This window comes from Bos taurus, chromosome X, assembly GCF_002263795.3.
Source record: "Bos taurus isolate L1 Dominette 01449 registration number 42190680 breed Hereford chromosome X, ARS-UCD2.0, whole genome shotgun sequence".
Classification (NCBI taxonomy): domain Eukaryota; kingdom Metazoa; phylum Chordata; class Mammalia; order Artiodactyla; family Bovidae; genus Bos; species Bos taurus.
Window position 1 is genome coordinate 72,970,081 of NC_037357.1, and position 22,529 is coordinate 72,992,609.

The 22,529-nt window shown below is 39.9% G+C and overlaps 1 protein-coding gene across 1 annotated transcript; it reads left to right on the forward strand.

The window, feature by feature from the left end:
• Window positions 1–7,645: 7,645 nt before the first annotated feature.
• On the forward strand, window positions 7,646–19,096 carry ITM2A (integral membrane protein 2A). Its single transcript, XM_059883712.1, is given in 8 exon segments — window positions 7,646–7,756; window positions 15,296–15,427; window positions 17,463–17,591; window positions 17,593–17,658; window positions 18,371–18,481; window positions 18,712–18,862; window positions 19,012–19,053; window positions 19,056–19,096. Coding segments are annotated over 8 exon segments (783 nt in total).
• The last annotated feature ends 3,433 nt before the right edge of the window (window positions 19,097–22,529 follow it).

Consider the following 22,529-nt stretch of genomic DNA (forward strand, 5'->3'; position numbering starts at 1 on the left):
TGGACTGTGAAGAAAGCTGAGTGCTGAAGAATTGATGGTTTTCAACTGTAGTGTTGAAGACGACTCTTGCAAGTCCCTTGGACTGCAAGGAGATCCAACAAGTCCATCCTAAAGGAGATCAGTCCTAGGTGTTCCTTGGAAGGACTGATGTTGAAGCCGAAACTCCAATACTTTGGCCACCTCATGCAAAGAGTTGACTCATTGGAAAAGACTCTGATGCTGGGAGGGATTGGGGGCAGGAGGAGAAGGGGACGCCAGAGGATGAGATGGCTGGATGGCATCACCAACTCGATGGACATGAGTTTGAGTGACCTCTGGGAGTTGGTGATGGACAGAGTGGCCTGGTGTGCTGTGATTCATGGGGTCGCAAAGAGCCGAACATGACTGAGTGAGTGAACTGAACTGAATGAAGATAATGGAAACCTCCTTCAAAAGGTCCCATGCACACACTGACAGACTCAGTGCCCCTGACCCTGAAGCAGGCCACTGCCAACCCGTGGCTCCACTGGAGACTCCTGGACACTCACAGGCAGGTTTGGACCAGTCTCTTGTAGGGTCACAGCTCCTTTCTCCCGGGTCCTGTTGTGCACAAGGTTTTGTTTGTGCCCTCCAAGAGTCTGTTTCCCCAGTCCTGTGTAAGTTCTGGAGGCTCTACGTGGGGTTAACGTTGACCTCGTTTCAAGAGGACTCATGCCACACCCAGGTCTGCTGCACCCAGAGCCCCTGCCCCTCCAGCAGGCCACTACTCACCTGTACCTCAGCAGGAGACCTAATTATAGTCTAATTTATAGCAGTTCTTTGTTATGTTTTCTCATTATTAACAATATACCACAATGATTTAGTATAAGTAAAGGCTTTGGAATATGAATACCTTGAAGTTTTCTTTTAAAAAAAAAAAAAGCTAGTCAAATGGAATAAAAAGTGAAGTTGTATTTCAAGAACAATCAAGATAAATCTTGTGTCATAAAACAAACTGGGATTCTGTGTTCTTTAAGAACAAACTAGGAACAGAATATGTTGATCCACCAACAAAACTAAATACGAAAATAAAAATAAGATTCGGTTTAACAATCATTAATACAAATGCAAATGAGTGTGCTTTCATTGAGTAGGAACATAACTCTGAAGCCACAAAGATATCTTAGTATCACTCAGTAATAAGTAATGCAGCCACTGAACCAACTAGACATTTTTAAAAGCATTCTTAGGGCTAAACTTGAATTTCTCTCTTGTATTATTCAGGACTGGAAATTATGTAAAGATTGATCAGAAAAGACATGTTTGGATATTGGTTCTAACTATTTTAAAAGTCCACAGACAGTCTGCAATGAGATAAGAACTTTTACACAACTTAGATGTGTGAAAATTCAATTGTTTTCATTAGATTTTCCTGTTGCCTTAAATAATAAGAAAAGTGACTTTTATAAATGAGGGTGGAGCACATTTTCCTCTTAAACCCAAATTATGACTAAATCATGCAAAGAGATGATGAAATTTATTTCTTATATGTAAGAAAACATTGCATTCCCCCCATTATCATAGCTTACTAGCCTACAAAGTAACCTTAAATGGAGTCAAGAAATGAGTCTACTCCAGCAGGTGGCTGACCAGATCTCTCTGTGAAAATGAAGTGAAAATGTTAGTTTCTCAGTCATGTCTGACTCTTTGAGACTCCACGGACTGGGGCCCACTAGATCATTTGTCCATGGAATTCTCCAGGCAAGAATACTGGAGTGGGTAACCATTTCCTTCTCCAAGGGATCTTCCTGATCCAGGGATCAAAGCCAGGTTTCTTGATTTCCAGGCAGATTCTTCACCATCTGAGCTACCAAGGAAGCCCCATAGTTGTTTCTATATGTGCTTTTAAATGAGTAGCCTACAGCCATGTACCCATGGCTAGCAAAGTTGCACAAGGGTTTCAAATGTTTTTAGTCCTCAACAAAATCTTAGGCAGGAATCTCTGTTTGAAGTATGGGCAGGGGATTCTTGCTTCATTTCCCTAGAGAATATGCTAATTATTTTCTCTGCTTTCAAGCCAGCCCCTCCTTAATTGTCTCATTTATTTTAGTGGCAGTAACACAATATAATGGTTGAGTATAATCACTGAAATCAGATCACCTGGGTTAGAATTTAACCTTGGGCAAGTTGTTTGACTTCTTGGAAATTCAGCTTCTTCATTAATGAAATAGGAAATGTAATAATACCTCTCAGCATTGTGGTAAAGATTAAATAACATTATCAATTTAAAGTGCTTAGCACAGAAATCTAGCATTTGATGTTTCCAACAAATGTTTGGTATTGTTATCAAAAGTACCACCATTTTCCAGATCTTGAATTCCCAATCATCCAAAACAGAATTATATTTTCTAGTTTTTTTTAATTTTTTTGACCTTAAAATGATTCACTCCAGCACCAGACTTTGTAAAATATGGTTCTTAAATATTTATGGAAGTTGCCCATTTACTTTCAATATTGCAGCAATCAATGTTTTCCAGCTCCTCTACCTGGAATACAGGAGTACCTCCTAACTCATTTCCCAATACACATCTTTCTGTCACATTAATTTTCCTAAATAGAATGCTGGGTTCTTGAAATCATTGTAAATGAGATTTGAATTTAAACATTCTTGGTAGCACTAGCTGTGGGTGGAAGTGCTCTGCTGGATTGCAGAACTGCTATATCCTATTTCCAGATATTTAAGCTCATTTTAGGAAAGGCAGAGGAATCAGAGATCAAATTGTAAACTACCTTTGGATCATAAAGAAAGCAAGAGAGTTCCAGAAAAAACATCTTTTTCTGCTTTATTGACTATGCCAAAGTATTTGACTGTGTGGATCACAATAAACTGTGGAAAACTCTGAAAGAGATGGAGATACCAGACCACCTGACCTGCCTCTTGAGAAACCTATATGCAGGTCAGGAAGCAACATATTAGAACTGGACATGGAACCACAGACTGGTTCCAAATTGCAAAAGTAGTAAGTCAAGGCTGTATATTGTCACCCTGCTTATTTAACTTCTATGCAGAGTACATCATGAGAAACACTTGGCTGGAAGAAGCACAAGCTGGAATCAAGATTGCCAGGAGAAATATCAATAACCTCAGATACGCAGATGACAATACCTTTATGGCAGAAAGTGAAGAGAAACTAAAAAGCCTCTTGATGAAAGTGAAAGTGGACAGTGAAAAAAAAGTTGGCTTAAAGCTCAACATTCAGAAAACAAAGATCATGGCTTCTGGTCCCATCACTTCATGTGAAATAGATGGGAAAACAGTGGCTGACTTTATTTTTGGGGGCTCAAAAATCACTGCAGTTGGTGATTGCAGCCATGAAATTAAAAGACGCTTACTCCTTGGAAGGAAAGTTACCACCAACCTGGACAGCATATTAAAAAGCAGAAACATTACTTTGCCAACAAAGGTCCATGTAGCCAAGGGTATGGTTTTTCCGGTGATCATGTATGGGTGTGAGAGTTGGACTGTGAAGAAAGCTGAACACTGAACAACTGATGCTTTTGAACTGTGGTGTTGGAGAAGACTCTTGCGAGTCCCTTGGACTGCAATATCCAACCAGTCCTTCCTAAAGGTGACCAGTCCTGGTTGTTCATTGGAAGGACTGATGCTGAGGCTGAAACTGCAGTACTTTGGCCACCTCATGCAAAGAGCTGACACATTGGAAAAGACCCTGATGCTGGGAGGGATTGGGGGCAGGAGGAGAAGGGGGAGACAGAGGATCAGATGGCTAGATGGCATCACCAACTCAATGCACATGAATTTGTGTGAACTCTGGGAGTTGCTGATCGACAGTGAGGCCTGGCGTGCTGTGATTCATGGGGTCACAAAGAGTCAGACACGACTGAGGGGCTGAACTGAACTGAACTGAACTCCACAGCTCAGGACCAACTCCCACTACAAAATTTATAGAACTCACAACAAATAGCATTTCCATGGGTGCAATGGTGGTATGCTTTACAAGGGCAAAATTGTATCTGCTTGGTCACCCCTGTATTCCCATGGCTGATTACAGCACAAGGCAGTAGACACTTGGTAAAGGTAAATATTTGATGGACAAATAAATGAATTAACAAGTTAAATAATATCACAGATGCCACTAGTAACCTTATCTTTGTGTAGTTGGATTTGGGGGGATTTGGGGTCATTCAAAGAGAGTTGACAACGTTGCTTGACATTCAATTATTTGCTGTGTTCCATTCAGTTCAAGTTGTAATAATTTAGTCATTATTTGTCATGTGAGAACATGGAAGTCATTCATAGATTGAATGATGTGTATTCTGATATAGTTAACAATGTTAGGTACTGGTATTTGTTTTATGCATTTGGGCACTCCTATATTAGGTGAATATATAGTGACAAGTGTAAAATCCTCTTCTTGCCCTGATCTTTTTTCCATTATACAGTGACCTTCTTTATTTATCTTTATGGCCTTTGTTTTAAAGTCTATTTTATCTGATATGAATATTGCAACTCCCACTTTTTCTTTTCAGTTTGCATGATATGGCTTTTTCCATCCCCTCACTTTCCAATGTATGTGTGTCCTTTGCCCCAAGGTGGATCTCCTATATGCAGTATACTGTAAGCTCTTGTTTCTTTGTCCAGTATGCTGCTGCATATCTTTTGATTGGAACATTCATCCCACTGACATTTGGGGAGGGGAGAGAGTGATGGATTGGAAGTTTAGGATTAATAGACGCAAAATATTACATTTAGAATGGATAACACAAGATCCTACTGTACAGCACAAGGAACTATATCCAATCTCCTGGGATAAACCATGATGGAAAAGAATACAAAAAATAATGTGTATATGTATATATCTGAGTCACTTTGATGTACAGCAGAAATTAACACAACATTGTAAATCAACCATACTTCAACAAAAATAGAGAAAACAACAAAGATGTTAGTTGGAATCAATATAGCAGCCAGATCTCCACGGTTTCCAAAGACGAGAAACTGAGAGAAGTTGATTCTGAAAAATAAGAAGTTGTTGCTGGGAAGGAACAAGTACAAGAAAGAGCTTAACTGATTTTTTGCTAGATGAAATATGTTCAGCCCAATAAGCAAGGGTCAGGTTACATTTGAAATAAAAAAAAAAAAAAAAACATGCAGGAAGTTTTTGCCTTTCATAAATGAACAATAATGATGTGTGTTATTGCTATCCTATGATTCTAACAGAAGCATTACTTATTTATAATGAAAGAATAACAGCAACATCTGCTAACTTGGATAACAGCAGTATATGCTAACTTGAGACCATGCCTACATCACTTATGTCCAATAACAGCAAAGGCCCTTAGAGATGTATGGGTGTTATTCCTAAAAGGCAGTGTGGCTTAAACAAACAGAAGATGGCCCAAGTTTTCAAAATTCAACAGAAAAGTTAAATGCTGATTTATGTGACTATTCCTAGAAGTCTGACCTTTTCCAAGATGATCTATACTCAAAGACTGTTGGAGCTTAAGCAGCTCTAGAAGCTAAAGAATAGTTGAAGGATAAAAATAAAATAGATTATAACTGTGAAACATGACTATATTATATACTAAAATAAGAATTGTAGCATAACCAACCATCTCCCTCTTCCATCCTTTTCATAATTTATATTATGTTTCCTCCTGCATTATCCTAAATGATCCTCACAGCAGCAGGAAGAAAATATTTTACCATTCTACTGAGAATAAAGTGAGATCCAAGGAGATGAGGTGATTTTCTCAATGTCATAAATCCAGCAATTAATCATATACTTCATTGGTTGTCATGAGAATTTGAGTCTATCCATTTGAAAAATAGAAATAATCTTTGCCCTCTCTACATGACCATTTTCCAGGGAAGATAGACTAAAATAATACATTACTATCTCATCCAGAACATTGCACTTGGTATACAGATGTATCAGAGCAACCATTGGTTCAACAATCTATGTGGTATGGATCACAGGGCCAGAATAAGACAGACCCTAGGCTGAGTTGTCACAAATGTGATGACAAACAGTAAGTAACTGCAAAAGAAACATCTTAGGAAATTGATATTTCCTCAGCCTACACTAAAGATTGTCTCAAAAATGTTAACTTATAATGGTCACACTTAGGAAAGAATAAATAAAATAACATAAGACACTGATATTTCTAAGCAAACTCATACATCTGGCCCTGTGTAAGGCACAGGCTTCCCACTGTTCCCCTCCACCTACCTTCCCATCTGTAGCCTATTAAAAAAAAACAAAAACAAAAAAAAAAAAAAGAAGGCTGTTTTCACAAAGTTCCCACAGTGGAGACAGGCTATGCACTTTAGAGTCAAAGAAACCTCAGTGAGAAAAACTCCAACCCAGAATTTCTTGTACAGAGGGGTGGTGACTCTCAATACATTCAAGTCATTTTAATAAGTATATGAGTAGAAGGGGGATTCTGTAGCATAAGTTGGATTTTTTTTAAGTGCTATTACATTCACAAAAACAGATCCCTCTGTCTCTGGCAGCAGAAATATTTATAAACCCTTTACCACTACTATCTGAGTCACCAACTTCCACAACATGAATTTCATACACTGAGGTTCTGTATTATTGTCACCAAATGGAGAACTGACTGTTAAGAAACAGCATGTGTAAATCTGTTGATGATTTCTAACTCAGTCCCTTTGAGATTATTTTCTCCTCACTAGATCTGGGTTAGCATCTGGCTAGATTTTCTATCCTCCACCCACATTTCTACCTCCCTAAACACATAGCTACACACACACCCCTGCTTTTCTCCCTATGGATTTCACAGATGGTAGCTGAAAAGAAACAAGTTTTGTGCCGGTCTTGATTCCCTGGCCTGGGAGATTAAAAGATCTGGATTATTTCTGAGATTTTCTATGAACTTTCTACATTCCTGGGTGTTTCCTCATGTCTTACCTGCAAAACGGGATTTGAGGAGGTAGGTGTCCTGTATTTCTGATTTAGGATTGCTCTGGGATAGTAAATTAAATTTTTTTTAAATGTCAAGTAATGGAAAAATGTATTGAAAGAATGAACCAAGTAACTCCAAACATGCTCTGAGTGTTCTTTAAAGGGGATGTATCATTGTAAAGTTACAGAACAGTCCTGGAACTGTGCTTTCAGGTTCTGGGTGGGTGCAGAGAGGAGGAAGCTTGAAATGGTGCCAAGTTACAGTTCCTGGTGCTGTGGGAGGCCAGGTCCACTTTTAAGAAACTATAATCAGGGTCAGGTGCTATTGTGGCCTGGACAGAGACAAAAAGACAGGACACAGCATGCTTCCTTCCAGTCTTGCTCTTATCTGACGGAGCAGAGAGATATGTGGGAGCACACGTGAAGTTCAGGTAAGGAGTTCTGAGTCTCAGGCCATCGGCTCCACCCCATTTATTTTCTACCACTGGCAACTCCCACTTCCATTCCAGCATTTGGACCCCCTCCTTGTCCTTGCTCGGCCCTTCCCTAAGCCCACCCATGATCTCCCACCCAGCTTGAGACTGTGTCTCAAGTATACCCAGACCTGGGCTCCTAGCAATGTAAAAGCAGAATAGGAGAAAGAAGGTGCTGCTAGGGCTAGTGCTATCTTCTCCTCCTCCAAACTGCAGCCCAGAAATCTGATTCCAGCAGTCCCTTATCGCGCAGTCCGAAGATTCACCATGGTGAAAACTGCTTTCAACACACCCACAGCAGTCCAAAAATAGGAGGCGCAGCAAGACGTGGAGGCCCTTACAAGCCACACGGTCCAAGCTCAGATCTAGACCTGCAAGGTAGCAATCCCTACTCTTCCCCTGATTACCTGCTACTGTCAGGAAGGCAGGGTGGGAGTGGTTTGTGGAGAAGGAAGAAGAAAGGTAGAAAAGGAAAAAAAAAAAAACTACTCTGCAGTTCCTGTGTTCCCTGGCCGTGCTCCCTGTGCTCTACGTTGGCTTTGCCCAGTCTCCCCCATTCTGTCTATCTGCAGCATCTTCCACTTGTGGTGCCCGCAAGTCCCCTAGCATCTCAGCGCTTTGCGCGGGGTTCCCAGATTACGTTGTACATCGCCAAGGAATGTTGGAAGGAGTTTTAGGAGAAGTCCTAGAACCAGATGTCACCTTCTCCAGGGGGACATGTGGGTGGCTAGGGATCAACGAGGAGGGCAAGTCACCCAGTTAACTCCAAGGGCACACATTTTCCACAGGGGGTGGAGTGGATATGCAGAATGAGCAAGGACACAAGATTTAACTCTTCTTCCTTTTTGACGTGTATGAAGTTCTAGGAATTTAAATCTTTCTAGGATGGCTGAGTGCCTGTGGAAGTAGGAAGGGGGCAGCTTTGATTGGCTGTGGTAAAGATTGGGGAAAGTGTCTGTCTGTCTTCCCCCTCCCCCCTCCAATTGGTGTATATTTTCAGTTGCTCCTTGGCCATAGGTGGCCATAAGTGGCCTTAAGCTTTTGCAGCCACCTTCTCCTTTGGTAAAGCAACTGTTATAACTGAAGTTGGTCTTAATTACAATTTGAGCCTGCATACTGTGCCCTCTTACTGCAAAAGCCTTGTGTTTTCATAGTGGCATTTCCTGAAGGAAATATTCTTCTTCTGTAGAAGAAATTTTGAGGGTTTTTGTTTTTCTCTCTATCTCTTTTTTCTTTTCTAGTACAGATCAGATCAGATCAGTCGCTCAGTCGTGTCTGACTCTTTGCAACCCCAGGAATCACAACACGCCAGGCCTCTCTGTCCATCACCAACTCCCGAAGTTCATTCAGACTCACATCCATCAAGTCAGTGATGCCATCCAGCCATTTCATCCTCTGTCATCCCCTTCTCATCCTGCCCCCAATCCCTCCCAGCAGAAGAGTCTTTTCCAAAGAGTCAACTCTTCCCATGAGGTGGCCAAAGTACTGGAGTTTCAGCTTTAGCATCATCCCAATCCCAGGGCTGATCTCCTTCAGAATGGACTGGTTGGATCTCCTTGCAGTCCAAGGGACTCTCAAGAGTCTTCTCCAACACCACAGTTCAAAAGCATCAATTCTTCGGTGCTCAGCCTTCTTCACAGTCCAACTCTCACATCCATACATGACCACAGGAAAAACCATAACCTTGACTAGATGAACCTTTGTTGGCAAAGTAATGTCTCTGCTTTTGAATATGCTGTCTAGGTTGGTCATAACTTTTCTTTCAAGGAGTAAGCATCTTTTAATTTCATGGTTGCAGTCACCATCTGTAGTGATTCTGGAGCCCAGAAAAATAAAGTCTGACACTGTTTCCCCATCTATTTCCCATGAACTGGTGGGACCGGACGCCATGATCTTCATTTTCTGAAAGTTGAGCTTTAAGCCAACTTTTTCACTCTCCAATTTCACTTTCATCAAGAGGCTTTTGAGTTCCTCTTCACTTTCTGCCATAAGGGTGGTGTCATCTGCATATCTGAGGTTATTGATATTTCTCCCAGCAATCTTGATTCTAGTTTGTGTTTCTTCCAGTCCAGCATTTCTTATGATGTACTCTGCATATAAGTTAAATAAACAGAGTGACAATATGCAGCCTTGACGAACTCCTTTTCATATTTGGAACCAGTCTGTTGTTCCATGTCCAGTTCTAACTGTTGCTTCCTGACCAGCATACAAATTTCTCAAGAGGCAGATCAGGTGGTCTGGTATTCCCATGTCTTTCAGAATTTTCCACAGTTTATTGTGATCCACACAGTCAACGGCTTTGGCATAGTCAATAAAGCATAAATAGATGTTTTTCTGGAACTCGGTTGCTTTTTCCATGATCCAGCGGATGTTGGCAATTTGATCTCTGGTTCCTCTGCCTTTTCTAAAACCAGCTTGAACATCAGGAAGTTCACGGTTCACATATTGCTAAAGCCTGGCTTGGGGAATTTTGAGCATTACTTAACCAGCGTGTGAGATGAGTGCAATTGCACAACAGTTTGAGCATTCTTTGGCATTGCCTTTCTTTGGGATTGGAATGAAAACTGACCTTTTCCAGTCCTGTGGCCACTGCTGAGTTTTCCAAATTTGCTGGCATATTGAGTGCAGCACTTTCACAGTATCATCTTTCAGGATTTGGAATAGCTCAACTGGAATTCCATCACCTCCACCAGCTTTGTTCGTAGTGATGCTTTCTAAGGCCCACTTGACTTCACATTCCAGGATCTCTGGCTCTCGGCCAGTGATCACACCATCGTGATTATCTGGGTCTTGAAGATATTTTTTGTACAGTTCTTCTGTGTATTCTTGCCACCGCTTCTTAATATCTTCTTCTTCTGTTAGGTCCATACCATTTCTGTCCTTTATCGAGCTCATCTTTGCATGAAATGTTCCTTTGGTATCTCTGATTTTCTTGAAGAGATCCCTTGTCTTTCCCATTCTGTTGTTTTCCTCTACTTCTTTGCATTGATCACTGAAGAAGGCTTTCTTATCTCTTCTTGCTATTCTTTGGAACTCTGCATTCAGATGTTTATATCTTTCCTTTTCTACTTTGCTTTTCACTTCTCTTCTTTTTACAGCTATTTGTAAGGCCTCCCCAGACAGCCATTTTGCTTTTTTGCATTTCTTTCCATGGGGATGGCTTGATCCCTGTCTTCTGTACAATGTCACGAACCTCATTCCATAGTTCATCAGGCACTCTATCTATCAGATCTAGGCCCTTAAATCTATTTCTCACTTCCACTGTATAATCATAAGGGATTTGATTTAGGTCATACCTGAATGGTCTAGTGGTTTTCCCTACTTTATTCAGTTTAAGTCTGAATTTGGCAATGAGGAGTTCATGGTCTGAGCCACAGTCAGCTCCTGGTCTTCTTTTTGTTGACTGTATAGAGCTTTTCCATCTGTGCCTGCAAAGAATATAATCAATCTGATTTCAGTGTTGACCATCTGGTGATGTCCATGTATAACATCTTCTCTTGTATTGTTGGAAGAGGGTGTTTGTTATGACCAGTGAATTTTCTTGGCAAAGCTCTATTAGTCTTTGCCCTGCTTCATTCTGTATTCCAAGGCCAAATTTGCCTGTTACTCCAGGTGTTTCTTGACTTCCTACTTTTGTATTCCAGTCCCCTGTAATGAAAAGGACATCTTTTTTGGGTGTTAGTTCTAAAAGGTCTTGTAGGTCTTCATAGAACCATTCAACTTCAGCTTCTTCAGCGTTACTGGTTGGGGCATAGACTTGTATTACTGTGATATTGAATGGTTTGCCTTGGAAACAAATAAAGATCATTCTTTCGTTTTTGAGATTGCATCCAAGTACTGCATTTCAGACTCTTTTTTTGACCATGATGGCCACTCCACTTCTTCTGAGGGATTCCTGCCTGCAGTAGTAGATATAATGGTCATCTGAGTTAAATTCACCCATTCCAGTCCATTTCAGTTTGCTGATTCCTAGAATGTCGACATTCACTCTTGCCATCTCTTGTTTGACCACTTCTAATTTGCCTTGATTCATAGACCAAGTTCCTATGCAATATTGCTCTTTACAGCATAGGACCTTGCTTCTATCACCAGTCACATCCACAGCTGGGTATTCTTTTTGCTTTGGCTCCATCCCTTCCTTCTTTCTGGAGTTATTTCTCCACTGATCTCCAGTAGCATATTGGGCACCTACTGACCTCGGGAGTTTCTCTTTCAGTATCCTATCATTTTGCCTTTTCATACTGTTCATGGTGTTCTCAAGGAAATAATACTGAAGTGGTTTGCCATTCCCTTCTCCAGTGGACCAGATTCTGTCAAATCTCTCCACCATGACCCGCCCGTCTTGGGTTGCCCCACGGGCATGGCTTAGTTTCATTGAGTTAGACAAGTTTGTGGTCCTAGTGTGATGAGATTGACTAGTTTTCTGTGAGTATGGTTTCAGTGTGTTTGCCCTCTGATACCCTCTTGCAACACCTACCATCTTACTTGGGTTTCTCTTACCTTGAGCGTTTGGGTATCTCTTCACGGCTGCTCCAGCAAAGTGCAGCCATTGCTTCTTACCTTGGACGAGGGGTATCTCCTCACCGCCACCCTTCCTGACCTTCAACGTGGGATAGCTCCTCTAGGCCCTCCTGCGCCCGCGCAGCCACTGCTCCTTGGACGTGGGGTTGGTCCTCCCAGACACCGCCCCTGGCCTCAGGCATGGGGGCATGGTGTTGCTCCTCCTGGCTGCCGCCCCTGACCTCAGATTTGGGGTGGCTCCTCTCGGCCGTGCTATGGCGTCGCAGCTACCTGTGCTATGGCGCACCGGTCGCAGCCGCCTGCGCTATGGCATGCCCGTCAGTACTTCCTTTTTTAGCAGTAGCCCCTCTGCTCACCCTCTCCCATAGAAAGATCTGAAACAGGTCTGACCTTGTAATCTAATCTTCTAGTATTGCCAGTAACTGGGGGAGTTTCTCCCCTGAAAATGATAGCCATTGTCTATTTATTCCATTTTCTATTTCCTTTAAGCATCTAGCATGTTTTCAGTGTTTGTAAACTATTCGTTATTCCCCCTGGTAAAATTTCAATGTTAAAACGTACAGTGATATATATTTTTATTGTTCTATAAAATCTGTGCAGTATTGGAGCTTACAGACCTGCCCCAATTTGCTTGTTCTCTCTATAAAGTCTTTTGCATTTATAGTGGAGATTTCAAAAGACCTTAAAAAAAAAAAATGAGAATCCATGTAGTAAAACTGATTATGCACACAATTTGAAATGCTAATGAGCCTTTGCAGAATTTTTATCAGGGAAACTTTCAATAATTAACCCAGCAATCAAACTAGCTGTTGTTTATTGCACATTTCAGAACTCAAAACCACCCACCTTGTATTGTTGAGGATTTTTTTGTAAATAATAGAAGGTCAAATATGTAACTGTCCTACTTACTTTGTAAGGAGAAAAATGGCCAGATTTTTTGGGGAGGTCTAATTGGATGCCAGCAGCTAAATATTGTCACAAAATAATCTTTTTTCCCCCTCATCACCACAAACTTCATGATTTATTGAATTCAGTTAATATGCAAGCAATACGTCTACTAAGCCTGTGGTGTTATGTAGAATAAACAAAATTTAGCATGCACACTGTGATTATATTTCTTTATTAAGTGATGAAATTCCCACAGGATCCTGATTTGGCCACTGTAAAACACTGATTCACTGATACAATAATATTTGACACATTGTATTGTGAGGTACTGATAAGTTCATAGGAAATTGAACATGACAGAATAGTATGTCAGAGGTTGTGTACAATGACTTTAAAAAAATGTTCAGAGGAAAATGAACTGTGGTGACAACTCCCACCACACCAAAGTCTTGCAAATTTAAATGAAAACAAAATCCTGATTCCTAGTCCATTCTTCCATCCATGGGCAATAAGATTGTTTCCATATCTTACTTACTATGGTGGGAAAGTTTATGAAATGGGCACTATAGTACTTAAATCTTGCTTAGTAATAAAATTCCTAAAATATTGAAGGGAGAAATAAAATTGAAGTGCAGATTTCTCTTCTCAGATCTCAGTGAAAAGAAAAAAATAAATTCCTTTGGGAATTTCAAAGTAAGTCATTTTTCTGACTTGTGAATATGTCACTTCATTTTTCTGGACCTCAGTTTAATCATCTAAAATATAATTTCTAAGCCTGTAGCTCTAGGTTACAGGTATTCACAATCATAATTGATAATATTTGTAGTATTTATCTAAGGCTATTTTTTAATAAAAATAATCTAAATTTCTGAAAATGTTTATGACATAGAAAGCCTTCAAGGCTTATAAAGTATTAATAGAGGGCTTGAAAATAAATAAATGTAGCTAAGAAAATGTGAATACTAAATTTCTTTTAATTTTAAAGATAAATAAATTGTAAACAGTTTATGAAATGATTGCCTCTCCTTAGAATCCATACATTTGTTTTCACCAAATTAATTAAAGTTTAATTAGCATTAAGTAGTTATGAAAAAGAGCTAATGGCCTGAAAGACTAAAACAATTCTATTTACATACCAATTTGAATGATTATCAGAGAATAAATTTGCTGACTTTATTCATTCTACCCTTCACTAATATTGCTGCTTAGGACATTGTGACTTTAAAGAATTGAACTGAAGGGCCCCTTGGTCCACTGCCCTGAGAAGAGTACAAAGTTAATTGGTTGCTTGTTTGCTTTGGATTCTTTTGTTCCAGTTACTAAACAAATTATGCATGCATGCTAAGTTGCTTCAGTCCTGTCAACTTTTTGGAACCCCTTGGACTGTAGTCCTCCAAGCTCCTCTGTCCATGGGATTCTCTAGGCAAGAATACTGGAGTGGGTTGCCAGGCCCTCCTCTAGGGATCTCTTCTCAGCCCAGAGATAGAACCTCATCCATCAGCAGGAGAGTTCTTTACCACTAGCTCTATCTGGGAAGCCCAAACAAATGATAGATTTAACAAAATTTTATAGTCACTTTTACACACACAGCTTTGTTCCTAAGTATCAATGTACTTTAAATCTAGTGTTTTGCCCAGAACATAAAAAAATGTTATTTTATTAAAAGCAATAATCAGCCATATAATATTGGATGACATTAGGAAGCCCAATTTCTCATTAAAATTAGTAGAAAGTTGCTGTATAAAACAGGGAGCTCAGCCTGGTGCTCTGTGACAACAAAGAGGGGTGGGATAGGATGGGAGTGGGAAGAAGGTTCGAGAGGGAAAAGACATATGTATATTTATGGCTGATTCACATTGTCATATGGCAGAAACCAAACATTGGAAAGCAAGGTAAACACATTGTAAAGCAATTATTCCCCAATTAAAAAAGAGTTATGAAATAAATTTAGTCTTCAATATTTTAATTTCTAAAATAGGGGGAAATGGTACATGCCTACTTTATAGAACTCCTTTCTTCCTATAGAAGTTAATTTTCAAAAAACAGCTTATTAAAAATCATTTAATAAACCAAAGGTTGTTAATTCACTTTTAATTTGGCAAATAAGTTGATATACAAAAAACACTAAAGAAACTACTGTATTCCAGAAAGTTAGTGATTATATCACTGTACAAGTCCAGAAAGTAATGGGTTCCATTTAATTAAAGACGATAACATTGCATAAATGCATGGTTATTTTCAGCTGATTTTAGAAGTATATACTTTGAAATAACTTTATATTTGAATTTGAAAATGCCAGAAAAAAAGGTTATTATAAATTGGAGATGTTCACATTTTTAAACATCAAGAAGTGTCTTGAAATGATTTTTAGGCTAGGGTGACTTAACATATATCTAAAATATCTTGGGTTTCAAAGGCAGTAAAATGTATACAAAAGCAACTATGTGTCTAAAAGCACAATTTGTTTTCTTTGTTTGTTTGTTTCTAATTTTGCTTTTGAATACATAGGAACTCTGAGTTGCCACCAAGGAAAAAGCAGGTTCCTCTGGGAGATGTATGCTTACTCTCTGAGGCCTTTCATTCATCTTGGCAGGACTTATTGTTGGTGGAGCCTGTATTTACAAGTACTTCATGCTGAAGGTAATATTAATGAAAGTTATTATCTTTTGGATTACTAATTGTTACGTATTTCAGATCAGATCAGTCGCTCAGTCGTGTCCGATTCTTTGCAACCCCATGAATCGCAGCACGCCAGGCCTCCCTGTCCATCACTAATTCCCGGAGTTCACTGAGACTCACATCCATCAAGTCAGTGATACCATCCAGCCATCTCATACTCTGTCGTTCCCTTCTCCTCCTGCCCCCAATCCCTCCCAGCATCAGAGTCTTTTCCAGTGAGTCAACTCTTCGCATGAGGTGGCCAAACTACTGGACATTCAGCTTTAGCATCATTCCTTCCAAAGAAATCCCAGGGCTGATCTCCTTCAGAATGGACTGGTTGGGTATGCTTGAAGTCCAAGGGACTCTCAAAAGTCTTCTCCAACACCACAGTTCAAAAGCACCAATTCTTCAGTGAACAGCCTTCTTCACAGTCCAACTCTCAAATCCATACATGACCACAGGAAAAACCATAGCCTTGACTAGACGAACCTTTGTTGGCAAAGTGATGTCTCTGATTTGAATATGCTATCTAGGTTAGTCATAACTTTTCTTCCAAGGAGTAAGCGTCTTTTAATTTCATGGCTGCAGTCACCATCTGTAGTGATTCTGGAGCCCAGAAAAATAAAGTCTGACACTGTTTCCACTGTTTCCCCATCTATTTCTCATGAAGTGGTGGGACCGGATGCCATGATCTTCGTTTTCTGAAGCTTTAAGCCAACTTTTTCACTCTCCTCTTTCACTTTCATCAAGAGGCTTTTCAGTTCCTCTTCACTTTCTGCCGTAAGGGTGGTGTCATCTGCATATCTGAGGTTATTGATATTTCTCCTGGCAATCTTGATTCCAGCTTGTGTTTCTTCCAGTCCAGCATTTCTCATGATGTACTCTGCATATAAGTTAAATAAACAGGGTGACAATATCCAGCCTTGACGAACTCCTTTTCCTATTTGGAACCAGTCTGTTGTTCCATGTCCAGTTCTAACTGTTGCTTCCTGACCTGCATACAAATTTCTTAAGAGGCAGGTCAGGTGGTCTGGTATTCCCATCTCTTTCAGTATTTTCCACAGTTTATTGTGGTCCACACCGTCAAAGGCTTTGACATAGTCAATAAAGCAAAAATAGATGTTTTTCTGGAACCCTGTTGCTTTTTCCATGATCCAGCGGATGTTGGCAGTTTGATCTCTGGTTCCTCTGCCGTTTCTAAAACCAGCTTGAACATCAGGAAGTTCACGGTTCACATATTGCTGAAGCCTGGCTTGGAGAATTTTGAGCATTATTTTACTAGCGTGTGAGATGAGTGCAATTGTGTGGTAGTTTGAGCATTCTTTGGCATTGCCTTTCTTTGGGATTGGAATGAAAATTGACCTTTTCCAGTCCTGTGGCCACTTCTGTGTTTTCCAAATTAGCTGGCATATTGAGTGCAGCACTTTCACAGCATCATCTTTCAGGATTTGGAATAGCTCAACTGGAATTCCATCACCTCCACTAGCTTTGTTCGTAGTGATGCTTTCTAAGGCCCACTTGACTTCACATTCCAGGATCTCTGGCTCTAGGCCAGTGATCACACCATCGTGATTATCTGGGTCATGAAGATCTTTTTTTGTACAGTTCTTCTGTGTATTCTTTCCATCCCTTCTTAATAAATTCTTCTTCTGTTAGGTCCATAACATTTCTGTCCTTTATCAAGCTCATCTTTGCATGAAATATTCCTTTGGTATCTCTGATTTTCTTGAAGAGATCCCTAGTCTTTCCCATTCTGTTGTTTTTCTCTATTTCTTTGCACTGTTACGTATTTAGTGGAAACTAATAATTCTGTGATGGTCACCAGAGAAACAGTTTAGGGAAAGTTTTCAAATTACCTTTCAGTATAAAATTGATTTGTCTTCATGGTGATGACTGTAATCAACAATCCTCAGCTTGATAACTGGTACAACAAACTGATTTGAGCTTGAGAAATGGTTTAAATGTTAAAGTAGTAAGTTTTAGAAAGTTTTGATTGTCAGCTTTTGTCTTTTAGAGTACCTTCTACCATGGAGAAATGTGCTTCTTTGATTCTGAGGCTCCTGCAAATTCCCTCCAAGGAGAGGAACCCTACTTTCTGCCTGTGATGGAAGAGGCTGACATTCGTGAGGATGACAACATTGCAAATCATTGATGTGCCTGTCCCCAGATTCTTTGATAGTGACCCTGCAGCAATTCATGACTTCAAAAAGGTGTGTTTCTCATTCTTACAGATATTTCTGAATTTCTTTTTTCCTTGAATTTATTGATATTAAATATGTTGATAAATGTAACTTCTTACAGCAGAGCCTTTTTCATTCTTTTGCTATTGAATATACATTAATTGATTTTGAAAGGTTGTAGATGCTTGTTCTAATGGTAGTTGAAAAATCTGCAGCATTGATACTCTCTAAATCATACCTAGATAGCATATTGAAAAACAGAGACATTACTTTGTCAACAAAGGTCCGTCTATTCAAGGCTATGGTTGGACTGTGAAGAAAGCTGAGAGCCGAAGAATTAATGTTTTTGAACTGTGGTGTTGGAGAAGACTCTTGAGAGTCCCTTGGACTGCAAGGAGATCCAACCAGTCCATTCTGAAGGAGATCAGCCCTGGGATTTCTTTGGAAGGAATGATGCTAAAGCTGAAAGTCCAGTACTTGGGCCACCTCATGTGAAGAGTTGACTCATTGGAAAAGACTGATGCTGGAAGGGATTGGGGGCAGGAGAAGAAGGGGATGACAGAGGATGAGATGGCTGGATGGCATCACCGACTCGATGGACATGAGTTTGAGGGAACTCCGGGAGTTGGTGATGGACAGGAAGGCCTGGCATGCTGCAGTTCATGGGGTCACAAAGAGTTGGACATAACTGAGCTACTGAACTGAACTGAAATCATACCTAACATTTTCCCCTCCCCAACAGGGCATGATTGCTTATCTGGACTTGCTGCTAGGGAACTGCTGTCTGATGCCCCTAAATACCTCCATTGTTATGCCTCCAAAGAATCTGGTTGAGCTCTTTGGCAAACTGGCAGTATGTATTTTGGATGTCAACTCTTCCAAATAATATTGCTTCCACGTTTTAAAAATTAATTTGAGCCAAAACATTCCATTTCACTGAAATAATTTTCAAATAAAAAATATTTCATGAGCTTAAAACTGTTCTAAAAGCAAAGTCTATATTAAAAGTGTATCTGCTATAGGTGAGAATTTAAATAGTGGTTTTAAGAGTTTCTCATTTCAGGCTTTAAAAAAAAAATTTAGAGTGGCAAATACCTGCTTCACACTTAGGTGGTTCATGAAGATCTGGTTGCTGTAGAAGAGATTCGTGATGTTAGTAACCTTGGCATATTTATTTACCAACTTTGCAACAAACTCAAGTCCTTCCATCTTCATAGAAGGGACCTGTTGCTGGGTAGGCAATTTATTCCCTCCTTCACCCTATATTATTGAGACAGTGAAAGAGAGTAGGGATGGAATACAGAGAAAGTAGAGAGCAAATTTAGATATATTTTTATTTACACAAAAATGAAAAAGCCCTTTTCTTTGTGCATTTCCTCACAGGTTTCAACAAACATGCCATTGATAAGTGCTGGAAGATTAGACACCCAACAAACTTATTGTTGAGACCAACATTTGTCAAGAATAAAAGGCAACAAGAAATGAGCATATTTAGTAATAGGATCAGAGATTTACTATATGACTTCAACATTAAAGTGTATGGGATACTAAAGATATTTATTCATGCATTTACTCTATGGCTTATATTTTTTAAAGGGGGAAAAAACCTACTAACCACTTCAAGCTTTTGCCAATTTTTAATTTAATAGGTGTTACTAGTTTTTTGAAATGATAATGAAATAATTCTTACCTTTTTCTTTTGAATTTATGCGGTTCAGATATCTGAAAGCAGCATGAATGTGTCAGCTACAACACTGACAATGAATTCCATCCTTTGTATGTATATGTGTTTCTAAGTAAGCTCTTTAATCATATGGTAGAGTATGTTTTAAATTTAAAATATTTAAATTGTTTGACCTTTTTGTGTAAAGCATGCCAAATTGCTCAACCTTGTTAAGTTTCATTTTGTTTCTCATTTTGTGCTACTTTCCTGAATTTAGAAATTATATCTTTACATAGCTGCTCAGTGTTCTGTAATAGATCTGGTTTATATGTGAAAATTTTTCCTAAAGAAGTTATTTTCCATATTGCAGTGATTTTTTTCTCACTGATAACAGTATTGTGAAATCCACAAAACTATGTAAGTACTGAATGCTATAAGGAATTTAGGTTGTATAAATTCTACAAACCCATAATAAATGTTACCATATTTGACTAGTGTTCATTTGAGGGACACATAATATGAATAATTAGCATTACTTATTAAGCTTTGGTATACCTGCAATAAATCTAAAATTATGAATCTACTTTGCCTTTACTCCCGTGTATGCTAAGTCGCTTCAGTCATGTCCGACTCTTTGCAACCTTATGAACCATTGGCCACCAGCCTTCTCTGTCCATGGGATTTTCCAGGCAAGAATACTGGACTGGGTTGCCATGCCCTCCTCCAGGGAATCTTCCTGACCCAGGGATTGAACCTGCATCTCTTACGTCTCCTGCATTGGCAAGCAAGTTCTTTACCACTAGTGCCGCTGTACACATTCATATTTTATAATTTCATAGTTTAACCTCCTTTTGATATTATATCAATTACTCATGTATAAAGGCCCCATAATTGGCTTACTTGTAAATTCAACTATTTAAGAGCCGTCAAGTCTATAGCAATTTCTGACCTTTAATGTACTTCCTTTTTAATCAAAATATAAGCAATCATATGCAACTACAATAGGTCAATAAGAACTCAACATGGATAGGATGTTGATGACTTTTAACAACTTCACATGCTGTGATCTCTACTCTAAGAGTATAAACTCCATACAAAGAGGGTTATTACTTTAGATCAGCAGTCCCCAGTCTTTTTGGCACCAGAGACTGGTTTTGCAAGATACAGTTTTTCCGTGGATTGGTGGTGGAGAGGTGGTGATTTCAGGATGACTGAAGTGCATTTCATTTATTGTGCACTTTGTTTCTATCATTATTACACTGTGATGTATAATGAGATAATTATACATCATTTCATTACTCACCATAATGCAGAATCAGTTGGAGCCCTGAGCTTGTTTTCCTACAACCATCTGGGGGTGATGGAAGACAGTGACACTCACAAAGTGAGTTGCTTATGTCCAGTCTACTCTGTAATCTTGTTTCATTTGCTGTTACTGAGGAAAACCCTGCTTCACAAAGATAAGATGTTGATAATGGAAGCAGGCTTTTCAGTGCCTTTGTGGCAATCTCAAGATATTTTGCCTTGACTTTAATCTAGAATGTATGGAGATATGAAGCTATCTCAAACATTCTTTTTTTTAATTTTTTTATTAATTTGTTTTTTTTTTAATTGAAGGATAATTGCTTTACAGAATTTTGTCTTTTCTGTCAAATCTCAACATGAGTCAGCCATAGGTATATATATATATGTCCCCACCCTTTTGAACCTCCCTCCCATTTCCCTCCACATCCCACTACTCTAGGTTGATAAAGAGCCCCTATTTGAGTTTTCTGAGACATACAGCAAATTCACATTTGCTATCTATGTTACATATGGTAATGAAAGTTTCCACGTTACTCTCAACATACAACTCACCCTCTCCTCCCCTCTCCATGTGTCCGTAAGTCTATTCTCAATGTGTGTTTCTCCATTGTTACCCTGGAAATAAGTTCTGGAGTACTATTTTTCTAGATTCTGTAATGTGCATTAGTATACAATATTTATCTTTCTCTTTCTCACTTACTTCACTCTGTATAGTAGGCTCTAGGTTCATCCACTTCATTAGAACGTACTCAAATATGTTCCTTTTTATGGCTGAGTAATATTCCATGCGAAGAGTTGACTCATTGGAAAAGACTCTGATGCTGGGATGGATTGGGGGCAAGAAGAGAAGGGGATGACAGAGGATGAGATGGCTGGATGGCATCACCGACTCGATGGATGTGAGTTTGAGGAAACCCCGGGAGTTGGTGATGGACAGGGAGGCCTGGAGTGCTGCAGTTCATGGGGTCGCAAAGAGGCAGACACGACTGAGCAACTGAACTGAACTGAATATTCCACTGTGTATATGTACCATTACTTTATCCATTCATCTATGGATGGGCATCTAGGTTTCTTCCATGTTCTAGCTCTTGTAAATAGTGCTGTAGTGAACAACGGGATACATGTGTCTTTTTCAGTTTTGGTTTCCTTAAGGTATATGACTAGGAGTGGGACTGCTGGGTCATACCCTGGCTTTATTCCTTTTTTTTTTTTAAGGAAGCTCCATACCGTCTTTCATAGTGGCTGTATCAATTTACATTCCAACCAACCATGCAAAAGCATTCCATTTCCCCACAACCTCTCCAGCATTTACTGTTTGTACACTTTTTGAGGATGGCTATTCTGACCAATGTGAGTTGATATCTCATTATAGTTTTTATTTACATTTCTCTAATAATGAGTGAACTGCCCATCTTGGGTGGCCCCACGGGCATGGCTTACTTTCATTGAGTTAGACAAGGCTGTGGTCCTAGTGTGATGAGTTTGACTAGTTTTCTGTAATTATGGTTTCAGTATTTCTGCCCTCTAATGCCCCCTTTCAACACCTACCATCTTACTTGGGTTTCTCTTGCCTTGGATATGGGGTATCTCTTCTCGGCTGCTCCAACAAAGTGCGGCCACTGCTCCTTACCTTGGAGGAGGGATATCTCCTCACCACCGCCCCTCCTGACCTTGAACACGCAGTAGCTCCTCTCGGCCCTTCTGCACCCATTCAGCCACCACTCCTTGAAGGTGGGATTGCTCCTCCCAGCCACTGCCCCTGGCTTCGGGTGTGGGGTAGGTCCTCCCGGCTGCCACCTGTGGCCTCAGGCATGGGGTAGCTCCCCCCAGCCACGGCCCCTGGCCTCAGATATGGTGTAGCTCCTCTCAGCCACTGCCCCGACCTCGAATATGGGGTAGCTCCCCTCGGCCATTCCTGCACCAGTGCAGCCTG